Below are 17201 nucleotides of genomic sequence, written 5' to 3'. Positions count from 1 at the left end.
TTCTTTTTTTTTTTTTTTTTTTTTTGAGACGGAGTCTCGTTCTGTCACCCAGGCTGGAGGGCAGTGGCCGGATCTCAGCTCACTGCAAGCTCCGCCTTCTGGGTTCACGCCATTCTCCTGCCTCAGCCTCCCGAGTAGCTGGGACTACAGGCGCCCACCACCTCGCCCGGCTAGTTTTTTTGTATTTTTTTTTAGTAGAGATGGGGTTTCACCGTGTTAGCCAGGATGGTCTCGATCTCCTGACCTCGTGATCCGCCCGCCTCAGCCTCCCAAAGTGCTGGGATTACAGGCTTGAGCCACCGCGCCCGGCCCTTTTTTTTCTTTTTTGAGACAGAGTCTCGCTCTGTTGCCCAGGCTGGAGTGGCTTGAGTGCAGTGGCATGATCTCCGCTCACTGCAAGCTCTGCCTCCAGGTTCACACCATTCTCCTGCCTCAGCCTCCCAAGTAGCTGGGACTACAGGTTGCCCACCACCATGCCTGGCTAATTTTTTGTATATTTAGTAGAGACGGGGTTTCACCGTGTTAGCCATGTTTTCAGTTCTTTTGGGTGTGTACCCAGAAGTGGAATTGCTGGATCACATGGTAATTCTATTTTAATTTTGGGGGGAACCACCATATAGTTTTCCAAGGCAGATGTACCATCTTCCATTCCTACCAACAATGAACAAGAGTTCCAATTTCTCTGTGTCCTAACACTTGTTATCTTGTCTTTTTTTAAAAAAAAAATATAGTATCCATCCCAATGAGTGTAAGACAATATCTCACTGTCATTTTGATTTGCATTTCTTCTAGTTATTAGTGATGTTGAACATTCTTTCCTGCATTTGTTGGCTTTCATGTATCTTCTCTGTAAAATGTCTATTCAAGTCCTTTGTCCATTTTTAATTGGGTTATTTGGGTTTGTTGTTATTGTTGAGTTACAGGAATATTTTACATATTTTGGATATTAACCCCTTATTAGAAATATTGTTTCCCATTCCATGAATTGCCTTTTCACACTGTTTATTGCGTCCTTTGATGCACAGAGATAATCCCTTAAATTTTACACCCTAGGGCCTCTCTTGCTTCACCCTACTCCTGGCCCGGAATATAGCCCTTGTCTCTTCCACAAAACATTTCACAAACTTCTAGTATTTGAAATGACAGAGATCACCCTTGGGTTTCTGAAAGTTTAAGCACAGAATTTCATTCTTCTATCTGAATTCCTTTGATAACACGGGAGATTCAAATTTAAAAGTTGTTTTTGAAGCATAACCCGGCCTATCCTAATTGTTACAAGAGATCAGCAGCTTCAAAGAAGGTTTTCTGAGAGCACTCCCATTGTGCCATCCCTCAGTGGAGATGGAAGCTTTTGAACTCTTGTCAAATATTACAATATGCCAAGCACTGTTCTGTATCCTTTACATGTGTTAACTCCTGCAATCCTTACAACAGCCTTAGAAGGTGTATGCTATTTGGATCTTCACTTTACACGTTGAGGGGATGGGGACAGAAAGGTTGACGAAATTGCTGGAGGTAACATAGCTACTAGGTGGCAGAGCTAGGATTTGAATCACAGAAGCCCGGTTCCAGATTCTGTGCTCCTAACCAATGAGGAACTGTAGCTGATGCATCAGCTTCCCCACATTTAATTTTTAAAAGTTATTTCAGACTTTGGCACCTTCCAGTGCAGTTGGTTTCCAGCAAACTGCATTTTTAGGCTTCACTTAGACATCATGGCTCTTCTCCTAGCATTTCTTTTTCTTCTCTTGGCTTCCAGAAATGACTTACAGCCTATCCTCACATAAGCAAGATCTGAGTCTCCCTGCAAATCCATGCATTCCTGCTTAACACTCTATTTATGACTATATGCATCAGTGAAAATCAGGGCCAACAGTTAAATCCTAGGCATGTTGTATTAGGGCAATAACGCTCCATCTCTGCTCCCTCATCCCAGCAGACTTGGAGAGCTAATGGAAAGCTGCACCCGATTCTTACATCCAAAAAAGCAAACCCCACTTCTCTGGCTCAGAGCCAGCAAAATGAATTCCTTAATAGCAGGTTTGATGTCTCAGAAGGCCATACCTCTCAGGGAAAGGGATCATTCATGTTCCCACATACTCCCTTTAGCTAACAATGTGTTCTATGTTTTCGCTCTCTTTTTTTTTCTTTTTTTTTTGAGACGAAGTTTCACTCTTGTCCCCCAGGCTGAAGTGCAGTGGCATGATCTTGGCTCACTGCAACTTCTTCCTCCCAGGTTCAAGTGATTCTCCTGCCTCAGCCTCCCAAGCAGCTGGGACTACAGGCCCAAGCCACCATGCCCAGTTAATTTTTTGTATTTTTAGTAGAGACAGGGTTTCATCATGTTGGCCAGGCTTGTCTTGAACTCCTGACTTCAGGTGATCCACTTGTCTCAGCCTCCCCAAGTGCTCGGATTACAGGTGGGAGCCACGGTGCCCAACCCTATGTTCTCTTCTATGTTTTCACCAATGTTGACTGTTAATGGGTTAGGTAAAACAACCCAGCCCAGCCCATCAAACAGCGTGTCTTATGGAATCAAGTTGATTTACCCAGAAAAGCCTCACTTACTTAGGTTTGTGGGAATACTACCGCTGTTGACAAATGTCCCTGATATGGATTCTTTTCCCCTGCCTAGGTTCCAGTACCTCATTGATCCTGATGAGAAAATGGCTTGTTTTTCTCCTCCTGCTCTAATCACCATGATTTCTTATTTCCTGCAGGATCCTGTGGCTCTACTTTGAGACAGGTACCTGGGTGTATCCTGTGTTTGCCAAACTCAGCCTCGTGGGTCTAGCAGCTTTCTTCTCTCTCGGCCACATCTTCATCGCCAGCATCTACCTACTTGGAGAGAAGCTCAACCACTGGAAATGGGGTCAGTGTATCTCTTTCTTAGCTACAGAGGCGCTTCTTCCGTGCCCGTATCTCCACTTCGCCTGGAAACAGAAAGAAAAACTAACCCCAAACAGAAGCAATGATGCTCACTATCTTTATCCAAAGGACTCAGACAGGTTGTGCCAAGGCAGGCAAGAGGACAGCGTTGGGGGTGGGGTACTCTTTTAAAGGACCTCATCAAAGGATCTCCTCTCCTCCCCCAAACAATGCATCATTTAACTTTAAAGCTGAAACTAATCTTCTTTAGAAAGCCCGGGACCTAGAGAACAAGGTATTACCATCCCTAGCATGAATAAATAAAATGAGGGGTCTCCCCCTAATCCAAGTGAGGGTTCCAGGGACACAAGCTTTGAAAATATCAAGATTTCATTCTGAAGGAAGTAAGTCCAGATAGTCCTCTCAGCTCCTCCCACCTCAGCAGTGCCTCATTAGGCTGCTCCTCAGCCTTCCATAAGACATTTACCAGATGAAATCACATTCTAGACTTGAGACTGAAACCCTCATTCAGACAGAGTCTTCAGCAATGAGAATATGTCAGTAAGTTAAACTTTCTCATTATAGGTGGGTAGAATCCTGTTGCTTCTTCCTAAGAAAAAAAAAAAAATCATCTTAGTTACTTTTAAAATGGAAGATTTCATTCTCCTTCCTGCTTCCTCTCTCCCCACCCCACCCCAGAATATTTTTTTTATTGTTGGAAAAGTAACTACCAGAAAGTCAGGCTGCAAAACACCCATGACTTATTTCCCTACCCCAGGAGAAGCGCAGGAACTCTACCCTGATTCTGTATATAAGGAAGGCAAAGAGTCACACCCAATCCCCCACATCACTCGCCCACATGCCATTCTGTTCTATCAAAATAGAGATGGCAGAAGTGCCATCTTCCGCCCAATCTATGAACTGGTGTGAAAACATAAGCCCGTGTATGCAAAAAAACCTGACAGTTTCAGAAGGTTCAGTACCAGAGTGTGTGTTTCTGAGAGGAAGCTGAGACCCTGGAGAAATAAGCATGCAACTTGGATGTATCACGTGTTTTCTACTCTTGGAGAATTTGACTAGTTTAAGAAACTCTCAAGGGCAAAATTCTCTTTGAAAGCAAACACTTAAAAAAATGGAATACTAAAAATTACTTCCCAATCAGGATTCCAAATCACAGAAAATTATCGCCAAAAAAAAAAAAAATGTGTTGACATTTCAGATGTGTTGACATATAATTCTAACTAGTTTTGGCTCCTTGAAGTTCTGGGTAAAGATTTCTGATGCCTTCCCCAAATCTCTCTCTCTCTCTATATATATATATATATTTAAAGAAGCTTTAAGATATTAGAAGTACAGAGAAAAACTTGATTACTTAGAGCTTAGAGAACAACAACTTTTAAAATCAATTGTTCAATAATGTATTGAGTTCAATAATGTATTGAGTTAATTTTTAAATTGTTACTCTATGGTGAATTTTAAACATCCATTGAACTAAAAAACAAAATTATCATCATATTTGTTATTATTGAAATTACTATTCTCAACACAAAGTGCTTAACAAGCCTCATTGTTTAAGGACTGCATCCAATTTTTAACTATAATTAAGTCCCAATAAATAGATAAGCCGGCATCAACATATAGTCCCTCAATTACCTCCTGTGCATGCAAGTTTTCACGTAAGTGAAAGAGACAATTGTAAATGACTGTGCTCATCTCTCGAGCTCTTTCTAGATTTTTAACTTTTTAAAGAAGAGAATGAGTAAAAGGTCCTATTTAACATCAGAATAAGATCATAAATGTATTAAATCTTGAACAGATCTTTATTAATTATGAATGATTTAATAAGAATTAAAAGAAAAATTAGATTTGTTAAAGTTGCAATGCAGTGAACACTTTTACATTGCTGAAAGCTAAACAACCTATGTGAACATATTTCCCCATGTCCTATTCTACTGAAAACACTTTAAGGCTTTCCTCAATTTACTGAAGAAAATCCACACCCTTGGAATGACACACAAGGGCCTCTGTGACCCAGTCCCTGCTTTGGCTTTTGCTCTTCTGTATTTGTGCCCCAGTGGCACCAAACTGCTGGTTTTCCCTCCACATTGATGTTGTTTCTTATGTCCATGGGATTCTGTGTCTCCTATCCTTCAGTCTTTGCCTGGCTCATAGTCATTCATTTCAACACTCACCTCTTCCAGGAAGCCTTCCCTGGTCAGCCCAGGTTGGACTTCATGTCCTTCCCAGTGCATCCCCCTTTATCTCCCAATCACTAGACTTACCACTTTATCATGACTGCTTTAGGGATTTGTTTTTCCACTAGACCTCAGGTGTCTTACGGATTAGGGATACGTCTTGTTCATCTTAAAATTCCTCATTTCCATTAGCTTTCTCATTGCATCAGTCCGTGCAGACAATAGGATATCCGAGGACTTTTTTCCCTAGGTGTAAAGTAGAACTTTTTGCAAAGGTGTTCTGGAGATGGCAGATAAGGAGTGACTCTAATGACTGTAGAGTATTGGGCGGGGAGTTTAAGGAGTATAGGAGGGTGACGACAAGGTGTACCAGTTAGAGAGTTGTTGAAGACATGCATGTTAGGGCAGAAAGTATTAAACAAGGGAAAGAGCACTGGAGTAGGAATCAAGAAAGCCAGGGTATGTCCCTCACCTGGCCGCAAACCAACCATGTATCCTATGGCGATGCACTTCAATTCCTCTGTGATCAGGCAGCCTCTAAGTAGAGTGGCCACCAAGCCCAGGAGGCCTGAGATGGTCCCTGTCTGTGCCTGCTGGGCCAGTGTTCATAAGGTTTGATGTCATCTTGGCTTGGGCACTCCGCTGTCTGGTTCCCCTACCTGGGAGCCTTTCTCCAGATCTTCAGTTCTGGAAACTTACAGATAGCCACATATTCTGTCCAAAGCTAGAGCTAAGCTCTGTTTTCTCTGCTTCCACAGCCTGAGCCCCCTTCAGTGAGAGCAGAAATTCAAATGAATGCTTCAGGGAGGCAGTTGGGGGCTGTGGTTAGAAGAAAAGTTCTGGTGCCAAACTGCCTCAGTTTCTATCTTGGCCCTGCCACTTGTACCTGTGAGACTGAGTAAGTCACTAAAGGTCTCTGTGCCCCAGCTTTCTCTTGTCCTAGTGGAAATAATGCTGGTGACCTCCTCCTGGGCTCACGGAGAACCTCAGATGACTTGCCGAGGATCTAGCGCCTACAGCAGGACCTGGCATACAGCGTTAGTCACTGCTGCTGGTCATCTTATTCTCCCTCATTCTCCCCTTCGAGTTGATGTATAAATTACCAGTTTCCCAGCTGAAAGTGAATAAAGCTAACAGCTACCTGACAGCAGATGGACAGAGATGAAGCACGTCCTCAGGTACTTACAGCGAATAGGAGGTCAGGCTATTGGAGGCTAGAATCTGTTGGAATCTCTGCTTCTGAAATCCTGAGACAGAATTGGAATCTCTGCTTCCAGTGGCCCAATTGAAAGTCACCAGCCAAGCACCATGTGGTCAAGAATATCAGGCGAAGTATCAGTCAAGAGTCATTCAATGTGACAGGATCTCTCCAGCAGTAGTTCTCTACCTTGGCTTTTTACATCACAGAAACACTAGGGGAGTTTGAAAAATAATAATTCTCAGGCCCACCTTAGACCAATTAGATCCATATCTCTAGAGATGGTGACTTGACATGGGTATTTTTTAAAGCTTCCCAGTTATTTTAACTTGCAATCAGGATCCAGAGCCGCTGTTACAGAGCATTGCTTCTCAAACCTGGGCCGCTGATTCTCATCAAAATGAGGATCTTGGGGAACCCGGAGATCTTGTTAAAGTGTGGATTCTGGTTTAGTGGATCTGGGGTGCAGTTTGAGATTCTGCCCTTCTAACGCATACTCCAGACATACCGATGCTGCTGGTGTGAGGACAAGACTCTATTACATCTCGGGACCCTGGTCTCCTCCCAGTGCAGATAATTCTGTCTACGGCATCCTTGTGCAGTGTGGTGCTGTCCTGAGTGAGCTGCTGGATTGAGAAGGGTGTTGGTGGTGATGGTCACAATAGCTGAGTATCTACTCACTTTCTCCCTCCTCCTGTACCACATCAGTGGGTGAATATGGACAGGAGAGCAAGAAGGACAGCAATAGGAAACAATACTGAGAATCACATCTTAACTTGGAAAGTGTATGATGAGGTCCTCCCAGGGCGCGCAGTTACAGGGAACTGGCTTTGAGCATCAGGGAGGCAGGTGTTGTGGCCCACAGGAAGGTCCTTCAAGAACGCACTGAGGGTCAAGAAGCTCACAAGAGGTTCCGCAGGGCTCCCTGGCCTGACCTGTCACCATCTCCCTGCCCTGTGCTAGCCTTTCTGTGTCATGAGGCAGAGGGTTGGGCAAGCACAGAGTCAGTTACTGGGACCAGTCATCCCCCCAGAAAGATTCAATTTCTACTTTTTGGGAGGAGTTAGATGGAATGTTAACTTCAAACCATGATAGAAGCAGGCAGGAGAAGCTGTCTCTGGCAGGACATTGTAAGCTTGGCTCACCATGACTATGACTGAACACCCAGGCATGCCCGGGGCAGGTTCTCTTCCATATTGACTGGGGGCAAGAGGCAATCAGGACATCCTATCAAAGGCTCCCTTCTCTGCCCCTTATATGCTTAATTTTCTTTTTCTTTTTTTTTTTTTTTTTCCCTGGATGATTGATAGCACTCAAGGATGCTGACACCAGGACACAAGCCCCTTGGGAAGAGAAAATCATCCCACAAGAGATATGGGGCACAGAAAGGGGCTAAGCACCTTAGGCCCAAATGGCAGAGCCTCTGCTATGTGGGGGTGGTTGGAGAGACAGTCAGCTTACCCAGGGCCTGCGACCCCTCTCCCTATGCCCCTGATGGACACATGCCACCGGTCAGGCTGTCCTTTGTCAGGGCCCCTAAGACCATAGGTCCTTCTCATCCTAAGGACAGACTGTAAGCTGAAAATTCCAGCCTGGCTAAGTGGCGCTGGTATTGTGTCTTGGACAGAATGATATTGAAGCTTGCTTTTAATATTATTTGCCATATACCAGGTTTTTTAAAAGGGAGATTTTCTTGATGAAAGCTGCCTAGAGGCCATCTAGCCCACCTCCTTGTTTTATTCACGAAGGAATTGGATGAGGTTTGTCTTATTAACTCTGCTTATTCCACAACAGAAGAATTTTATCATGCAATGACTCCACAGGTACTTTAAAGTATGGTCCCGCTGGGGCAGCATTTGGACAATGACAGAAAGTTATCTCCCTTTTGCCTTTCTTGTCCTAACTTCATTTCCCTAAACTCAAAAAGAGCCCACTCTGGATTACCATTCCTCCCTCTTCCTCAGCCTGTTTCCCACAGGGGTTTCTCCAGCCAGCCCTCAGCTCCCTCTCCTCCCTGGACTTCTGCAGTGTGAACGTAGGATTATGAGTGCTCAGACCTCATTTCTCTAACACCTGCTAATCAAACTTCTTGCCCTTTTCTGAGTCAGGCCACTGAAAACCAGGCCAATGTTCTTCAAATTTTCAATTCCTGGCATTCATTTCTGTGGTTGTAGATACATAGGTGTAAATCTTTGGGAATAGTATGTTTTTATTTATCCTGAGTTCTAACTATTAGAATAATAAGGTATATAATTATATATGGTACCGACGGTGATGTTGATTGAAACAATAGTTTCTTGGCCATGCCTGCAGGAAATGTTCAGATCTTGCAAAGATGGAAGCTAGAATCTGTTGGAATCTCTGCTTCTGAAAACTGAGACACAGCTGGAATCTCTGCTTCCAGTGGCCTGATTGGAAGTCACCAGCCAAGCACCAAGTGGTCAAGAATATCAGGCGAAATATCAGGGTTATAAAAATATTTCTAGCCCTTGGTACTATCTGATAGAGGATAAAGGGATAAAACAAGTCAGGGTGAATCTAACTTACTGTCTGCCAACTAGGATACTTTTGACTGGGAAAAATGCTTCTCAATCAAGAAAATATTTATAATAAACATAATTTTCCAATTACAACTTAAAATCCATTTTGCGAATTTGGTTTGGGTAAGATATATGATCTATTATTAAGTCAACAGTTTCCTTATTTCCAGCTATGTATTATAGAAGCATGGTCAGAGGGCCAGGCACAGTGGCTCACACCTGTAATCCCAGCACTTTGGGAGGCCGAGGCGGGTGGATCACTTGAGCTCAGGAGTTCAAGAGCAGCCTGGATAACATGGTGAAACTCCGTCTCTACTAAAAATACAAAAAAAAAAAAAACAAAAAAACAAACCTGGGTGTGGTGGCGCACATCTGTAGTCCCGGCTACTCGGGAGGCTAAGAGGTGGCAGAAATGCTTGAATCTGGGAAGTGGAGGTTGCAGTGAGCTGAGGTCACACCACTGCATTCCAGCCTGGTGACAGCAAAACCCTGTCTCAAAAAAAAAAAAAAAAAGCACCATCAGAGATAAATTCCAAAGACTTAAAGAAGCCTAGAAACTGCTTAGCTCTGTGAGAATTCAAGACTAAGGCCCCACTCGCCATTCCCAGCTGCTAGAAGCGAAAAGAAACATGATTTTTGCAATGTTCATGCCATGTGAGTCCCTACAGAATAAAATGACTTTGGGAGCACCACAGAGACCCATTTGGGGACAGTCCGTTCTCTCTAGCATGTGGATGGGTATGTGGGCATTTCTTAGTGTTCCTCCTAGCTACTTGGTTTTGGACAGCGGACTCTAATCCAATGGAAGGAGCCACCTGCTCTCCTCCCCCAGCAGAGCTTCACACCACCACGTCCGCTCCTGGGTGGCCTTTCTCCAAACCTTCGGGTTCTGTTGCGTTTCTTAAATGGAGAAGGGAGACTTCAGTCCTTGACACCTGGGGTGGAAGGACTGAGGTTATGATTACAGTTAGGCTTGAGGGCCTGAGGAATGGTAAACAACACGGATAAAAGAAAGTTTTAGGAACCCTCAGAGTGACTCCAGGGGGTAGAAATTTGAGAAGTTTATATTGACCAAGTTTATATTGTCCCTGTTGTATGTAAGCTGGTTATTTAATTGAAAAAGAATTCATTAAAGGCCCAGAGTATACTCTACAGAAAGAGGTGGTACTGTGCTTGTACTTATAGACCTAATGTAGAGAAGAGAAGGCCTAATTAGAGAGGAGAGAATTCACATCAAAAATGGAAAATAAGGCCGAGTGTGGTGGCTCTTGCCTGTAATCCTAGCACTCTGGGAGGCTGAGATGGGAGGATCTCTCGTGGTGAGGCCAGGAGTTCAAGATCATCCTGAGCAACATAGCGAAACCTTGTATCTAATAAAAAAGCAAAACAAAAAACAAACAAACAAAAAAAGCTGGGCATGGTGATGTGTACCTATAGTCCCAACTAGTCAGGAGACTGAGGTTGGAGGACTCCAGCCCAGGAGTTCAAGGCCGCAGTGAGCTGAGATTATGCCACCGTATTCCAGCCTGGGCAAAGACTTTGTCTCAAAAAAAAAAGGAAAAAGAAAAAAAAAAGAAAAACAGAAGAGAAAAAAGTAGACCCACCAATGAGAACAATGTGAAACCCATAAAGCTTGATAAACAATAAGACTTGGCTGATGACTGGGGTAGTCTAGATTGATGAGAAGCAGATGAAGAAGAGAGAGTTTTGATCTTGAAAATCTTGCATGAGATGAATCCAAGGATAGCTATGAGGACTGCATGGTCAAGAGGTGGCCATCCTAGGAAATCAGTGTGATTAAGGGGCCACAAACAGGACTTCAAAAGTCACCAGTCACGATAGCCTTTAAGAAGTGGAGTTCCAGCAGAATGGAATTAGTATAAGGTATCTAGTGTTTACTGTTAAGGATAGAATTGATGAAGGTGGCAAGGTCTGAAGGGTGAACTGTGGAATTAGGAGTATGGATTTGCTACAGGAATATCAAGCCAGAACTACCAGGGCTCTAAGTTCTGGAATGGAGAAGTTTTTAAAGTAGGATTGATAGTATTTGGCAACAAGCACAAAGGATAATGAGCTAATGAAATTTCATAAATTGCAGAGCTTACACAAAGATTTATGATCATTAAATATGGAGTACCAACTTGTTGGCTGAATAGAAGTCATTCTACAAATCTAATGCTATAATTTCAGTAGAATAATGCCCCTCTAATGAGCTTACTCAGACCTAATCCATATGCCAGTACTTTTCCACCAGGCTGATGAATTCATTTGCTAAGAGGTCACAGAATGACCCCAATTAGGTGAACATCCACCCTTCTATTTCCTCTCTAATTTGATGTGGTCTCTTCATCTCCATCTGCAAAGTCTCAAAGTTTGCTGATGGATTGTGTGTAGCCTGCAAACACTCACGCAGAACCACAGCAATATGCTTCCTCTTAGCTATGCAGAGCACCTGAAGGCAAGCAGCATCATGGGTGCCTGGCTAACTGTGAACCCGGCACGGAGGGAGGACGGCAGAGTCGTTCTCTGCCCCTGTCGTCATGGCAGCTATTTTTCATAACTCCCTAAACTGTATCTTGTCGCCTTGGGAAAAGTGTGTTCGACTTTCCACTGCCCCAAATCAGAGTGAATCTTTACCCACAGCAAAAATACCCATTAGGGAAAGCCTGAAGCCTGAGGTCTGTCTCTGTTCTTGTTTGTACAGGTGACATGAGGCAGCCACGGAAGAAGAGGAAGTGATTGCACACCGTTTTCCAAGAACCAAGAAGGAAGAAAACACAAGAGATTTTTCTCATCTTTTTTTTTTTTTTTTTTTTTTTTCTGATGGAGGGAGGTGGTGGAGCAACAGAGGAAATCAGGAGGGACAGAGAGTGATACTTAAATTTAATAAGAGGTTCGTGAAGGGAGCTTAACTTGAGAACTCTTGGTTTTTTGAAAGGTTGATTGCACATGCCAAAAACAACTCCTGCCATCTCAGAATTGATGACCTTTGACCTTCATGGAGGATGGTCTCTGGTTAAAACCTGGCCAAAGAAACTCACATAAACTTGGTGTTAGAGAACATCTAGAGAGAGAGAGAGAGGAACTTAGAGTCATTTAAACTCTTCAGTTTACAGAGGAGGATGCTGAGGACCTAGATGAGAAGTTATCTACACAAGGCAAAAGGGTTACTTAGTGTCAGAACCAGGGCAATGGCTTTTGTCTCCCGGATCTCCTAGCTACCAGTCCTGGGCCTTTTTTTTTTTTTTTTTTTTTAATAATACCAATTTTCCTTTAAAAACCAAGCATTTCAGGCCGGGCGCGGTGGCTCAAGCCTGTAATCCCAGCACTTTGGGAGGCCGAGACGGGCGGATCACGAGGTCAGGAGATCGAGACCATCCTGGTTAACATGGTGAAACCCCGTCTCTACTAAAAAATACAAAAAACTAGCCGGGCGAGGTGGCGGACGCCTGTAGTCCCAGCTACTCGGGAGGCTGAGGCAGGAGAATGGCGTGAACCCGGGAGGCGGAGCTTGCAGTGAGCTGAGATCCGGCCACTGCACTCCAGCCTGGGTGACAGAGCGAGACTCCGTCTCAAAAAAAAAAAAAAAAAAAAAAAAAAAACCAAGCATTTCAGTAAGCTAGTTATTTTCGTGGATTGCTCATCCATTTTTTTTCAATGATCTAAAAATGTAGGGTGATGGCTACTACTGAAGTTGTCTGTCTACTTGGGATAATAGCAAATTAATTGGAGATAATGGGAAAGTAAGTTATAAAAAATACTGGGAAATCTGTTTCTCTTCTAAGCAAGCATTCAGGGCAGGTATTAGTGACATTGTCAAAACCTCTTCCATTTGAGCATTGATTAATTCATCAAATAAATGGTGTATTAATACTTTTACTTGCAGAAGAATCTGGATGGGAAGTGATAGAATTATGAGAGCTGTTGAGATTGCTTTGCTACAAAGCACTTTTCTGAATGAGTGTGTGTTTTAACAAAGCTGATTTTCAGATGCTTAACAAGGATTCATGATCGCTCCTGTGATTTTCCTAGTGTTATTTTCCTGGCACAAATGGCAAATGTCTATTGGTGGGTAAACATATTTGAGTCTACTAGTATGTCACTAGGCTTATATGGGTTGGGGTGTGGATACTGAAGAAAATTGCACTTGGACTTCCCAACCTAACATTATATAGGAAAAATTTGGTAAAAATGAGAAAGAGTGGTCTTGAAGGGTTACAGAAGAGGACAGAATATCTCAGGGAGGAAGGCAGCCCCAGGGAAGACCAGGACAGGCACCAAGAAACCTGCTTAATCCCCACTTCTTTTTCTACTGTTCTGTTAATATGGGCCTCGAGTCTTTTCCAGATGGAGCTGGGAATACCACCTCTTTCCCCATATCTACTGCAGCCTCTTCATTGCTCCAAGCACCTGGTCTCAGCAGGAGCTCAGAAGCAGTTGCCACAGTGGAAATTCCCCAAACATGAGGCCCTCGGGGGATCACCCAAATTTTCCACACCCCAAAGGTGACTCGGGCTGCGTAAACTCGCAGTCACAGTAAGCTCTTGGTGGGGACGAGACTGCAAGTTTCTATTTGTGGATTTACTGGGCCTAGGACCAAATTAAACCTTGATCGCAGCATGCCTGGCCATTGTGCAGTGTCTCTTCCAACACTAGAAATGTCTCGGAACCATTTCCCATTGAGCACATACCTAAGCACACAAGAGCATGCTGGGTGCTGCAGTGACTTAAGAAAGGATCAACAACAAAACAATAACACACTGATTAAACGTTTACTATAAGGCACATGGTATTTGCAAATTACATAGCACTATGTTAGGCCCTTAATAGAAGATGACAACTATAGCAACCACATGATGATTCTAGCAATATTTGTATAGTGTCAAGTAATTTATCACCACTCTCACTTATTTTAGCCCACGGAAACTTTGTAAGTAGGAGATGAGTTACGTTCTCATTTTACAAATGAGCAAACTGAGTTTCTGATGGTGGTGTGCTGGGAAATGTTTAACAACCAGCTCTCTGGGGAAAAGATGTCAGGCTCTGATTGATAACGTGTGCTCATTTCCATGGTGTAAACACTCTCACCATGGCCTTTTTCAAGCTGGCAGCATGCTGCTGAATGTAGAGTTGGGAAGAGATGTGCACAACCACTCAGTCCTTGAGAGCCTGTGCAGACTGGCTCCAGCACACCTCTCGTTCGGAGCAGGGAAATGACAACTCCAAGGTCACACAGATAGTTGACTCCTGAGCCCAGTTTCCTTCCTCTTTCTTACAGAGCAAAGCAGTACCGGGTCATCCAAAAACCTTTATTTAAAAAACAAAACAAAAACGTGTCCACATCTTGCAGAGCTGGACAAAAGAAGGTGGTCAAGAGATCCCAAATTGGTGGAAACTGTCCCCATTACAGGAGGAGGAAGGACACTGCCACCGCTACCCCAGGGACTGGCCTATACTCATGCTTCTGTTCCAGTGTTGCTGTCTCATATTTGAAACCAATTCTGAATTTGGGTAGAAGACTTGTCTTGTTGCCTAAACAATGCCTTAACCCCATTCTCTCCCCAGAAGGGTCCTACATTTCTTAAGCTATTTTCAGTTCCTCCGCACCTACTCACTTGCAATGCTTGTCATAACAGGAAGCCAGTTTCATATACTGTAATCCCCAAACACATTGCACCCACACGTGGGGAGCGTGAGGGGCTGAGCAAGGAGCGAGGAGGCCAGGCCTTCCAAAAACTGGAGGGGCTGAGCACTGAGCCGGTCCCAAAGTGGGGCGTTCCCCCTCCCAAGCCCAGGATTCAGAAGCCAGACTCCACCTCCAGACATTCTTGTTTTCCTTTCTCATGCAGTTGCTGGTGACTTTTTTTTTTTTTTTTAATAAAGCATTTGAGTAGGCAGCAAAGCCAGTCAGAACTGTTTATTTATAGCTGTGGATTTTCAATGCTGTATAAATTAGAAATCGTTGCTGAATGAGGCCGGCGCCCACTCACACACGCAGGGCCGCTGTCTGTGAGTCCTTTCACAGGGTTTGACTGTACACAGTCTAAAATGGGAGAAAATGACATGCTCCGAGTCAAATGACGGAGTCACAGCTCAACGGCAAAGCAGAAAACCAGCAATTATTTTTCCTCAGCACAATATGGGGAGTACGACAGGTGCAATTATCCAATATTATTGAACAGTACCGGTTTGTGGTGTAGGGAGAAAATAAAGGTTTCCGTGTCTTGGAGAGGAAAAAAAGAGAAAGAACATGCCTTGCAGCTCCTGTTTCTATGGATTAAGCTGGGTTATGTACATGGAAACTGGCCAGGATTCCAGAAGGGGATGGGAGAAGCGCCTGGCTCCCTGGCCCTTCCTCCCAGGAGGCTCACGAGGAGAAGCACCACAGGGCCTTCTGACCAAAGGTGCCTCCAGCCTTGGGCTACTGTGCCCTGAACACCCTCTTCCCCAGGCAATAGCTCCAGGTAAGACTGCGGGAAGGCTGGGTTTGCTGAGCCCCTGTCCGCTTGGAGAGAAACTTCCCTCCTGCTTTTGACTCTCTTTCCTTCCATTGAACTACAATGAGGTCAAAGAGCGTGTGATGAGAAGGTGGTCCACAAGGAATAACTTTTAGTCCCTTAACCAGCTCCCCTTTCCCACTTCCAGCACAATTTTTTTTTTTTTTTTTTTGAGATGGAGTCTTGCTCTGTGGCCCAGTCTGGAGTGCAGTGGCACGATCTAGGCTCACTGCAAGCTCCGCCTCTCGGGTTCACGCCATTCTCCCACCTCAGCCTCCCAAGTAGCTGGGACTACAGGCACCTGCCACCACGCCCGGCTAATTTTTTGTATTTTTACTAGAGACGGGGTTTCACCGTGTTAGCCAGGATGGTCTCGATCGCCTGACCTCGTGATCTGCCCGCCTCAGCCTCCCAAAGTGCCGGGATTACAGGCGTGAGCCACCGCACCCGGCCCAGCACATTTTTATTCCTGCTCCCAAACCTTTGCTTAAACTGGTCACACTCCCCGGAAAGACCCGTCTTCTTCTAGCTACTGTGGGATAAATAAGTCATCCTTCATGGCTTCAGACCTCACTGGAGTGCCACTTCCCAGCTCTCTGAAAAGCTTTGCCTCGCCCCTCCAGGGCATTTGGCCGGCTGCCTTCTCTCAACTCCGCTAGTTAACAGCTAAGCAGCTCCACACACTATGCCATCGCTCTCTCCTTCACATATCCCCCTGGCTGCTGTTTCTGGAATGGTATGGAATGCCATGCCGACTAAAGAAAACAGTCAAGCTTTTAAAGAATCAAAGTTAGTTGTATTCAGAAGTCTTACTGTGGACTACAGACCAAGGCCTACAGCCTGGGAACAGCCTTTCAGAGAGATCCTATGAGACTGCTCCAGCCCAGGATTTCAGTCCACTGCTTACAGACAGGAAGTGGAGTTTCAGGACCTGCACAATCACATCAAATTTGCTCAGAAGTTACATCGTAGCAGAATCCCATCAAGGCTTGGGTATAAGAGTGCATCTGGTTGTAGATTACAGAGGCCATAGGCACTAACCCTGTTAAAGGTTTCGTCTTCAAAGCATCTTTCCAAAGAGCTGCACATCTTCACAGTCCAGGGCTTTTGTGAAATTCTGCTGGCAAGCAGAAGTGAGCAAAAGGCGCTTCTCACATTTGCTCCTTTGTCTCAAAGCTGGAAAGAACAGAGCCTTCAGAACCAGACCAGATCTGAGTTCAAATTCTGACTCCCATGGCTGGCTATCTATACTGAACCTAGAGAAAATCAGTTACTTTTTAGAAAAATATATTATTCGCTTATTGTTTAAAAATGTATAACAATTTCAGCATGTGAATAAGAGGACACAGTCTATCCAGAAGGAGCCTAAGTATGCTATGTAGGTGGCCAAAGGAATGCAAAGGAAGTAAGCATCCCCTGTTCCTTAAAGACCTTAGGCATGCCCAACTTTATTCCAACTTGCTACTGTCCTAAGAGGGGCACTAGTCAGCCCCTTGGAGAGGGACTCACCTTGGATAAAAATAGTTTACTCCTCTGAGCCTTGGTTCCTTGTCTGCAAAATTAGATGATGATACCACCACAATTAAATAAGGTAATTTAAAGTGGTGGGTGCAAGTGCCTGGCACCCAAGATCTCCGTCTGATATAGTTTGGGTGTTGTCTCCTCGAAACCTCATGTTGAATCATGATCCCCAGTGTTGGAGGTGGGGCCTGGTGGGAGGTGTTTGGATCATGGGAGTGGATTTCTCATGAATGATTTAATGCCATCTTCTTAGGGCTGGCCTCGTCATAGTGAGTTCTGGCAAGATCTGGTTGTCTAAAAGTGTGTGGCACCTCCTTCCCCCATCTCTCTTGCTCCTGTTCTCACTATATAACATGCCTGCTCCCACTTCACCTTCTGCCGT

At 44.4% G+C, this 17201-nt stretch overlaps 1 protein-coding gene, 1 long non-coding RNA gene and 1 other non-coding gene across 3 annotated transcripts in view; 1 reads left to right on the top strand and 2 right to left on the bottom strand.

The window, feature by feature from the left end:
* The window catches only part of ADTRP (androgen dependent TFPI regulating protein), a 69143-nt gene extending 54446 nt beyond the window's left edge, over nt 1–14697 (top strand). The window contains exons 7-9 of the mRNA XM_025383146.1: nt 2721–2872; nt 11506–11694; nt 14080–14697. Coding sequence (XP_025238931.1) covers nt 2721–2872; nt 11506–11540 — 187 coding nt within the window. The 3' untranslated portion in view covers nt 11541–11694; nt 14080–14697. The remainder of the gene's footprint in view (nt 1–2720; nt 2873–11505; nt 11695–14079) is intronic.
* Nucleotides 322–16554, bottom strand: LOC112623011. Its single transcript, XR_003119069.1, has 2 exons — nt 16230–16554; nt 322–3478 (listed from the first exon to the last, which is right to left on the bottom strand). It is a non-coding gene; the product is annotated as an uncharacterized LOC112623011 (long non-coding RNA).
* A 118-nt stretch (nt 16555–16672) lies between these two features.
* Nucleotides 16673–16814, bottom strand: LOC112623968. The gene has a single exon (XR_003119303.1). It is a non-coding gene; the product is annotated as a small nucleolar RNA SNORA67 (small nucleolar RNA).
* Between the last annotated feature and the right edge of the window lie 387 nt (nt 16815–17201).

The sequence above is a fragment of the Theropithecus gelada genome, chromosome 4 (assembly GCF_003255815.1).
Source record: "Theropithecus gelada isolate Dixy chromosome 4, Tgel_1.0, whole genome shotgun sequence".
Lineage (NCBI taxonomy): Eukaryota > Metazoa > Chordata > Mammalia > Primates > Cercopithecidae > Theropithecus > Theropithecus gelada.
The sequence above is the reverse complement of the archived record's forward strand: the minus strand, read 5'-3'. Positions and strand labels throughout refer to the sequence as shown.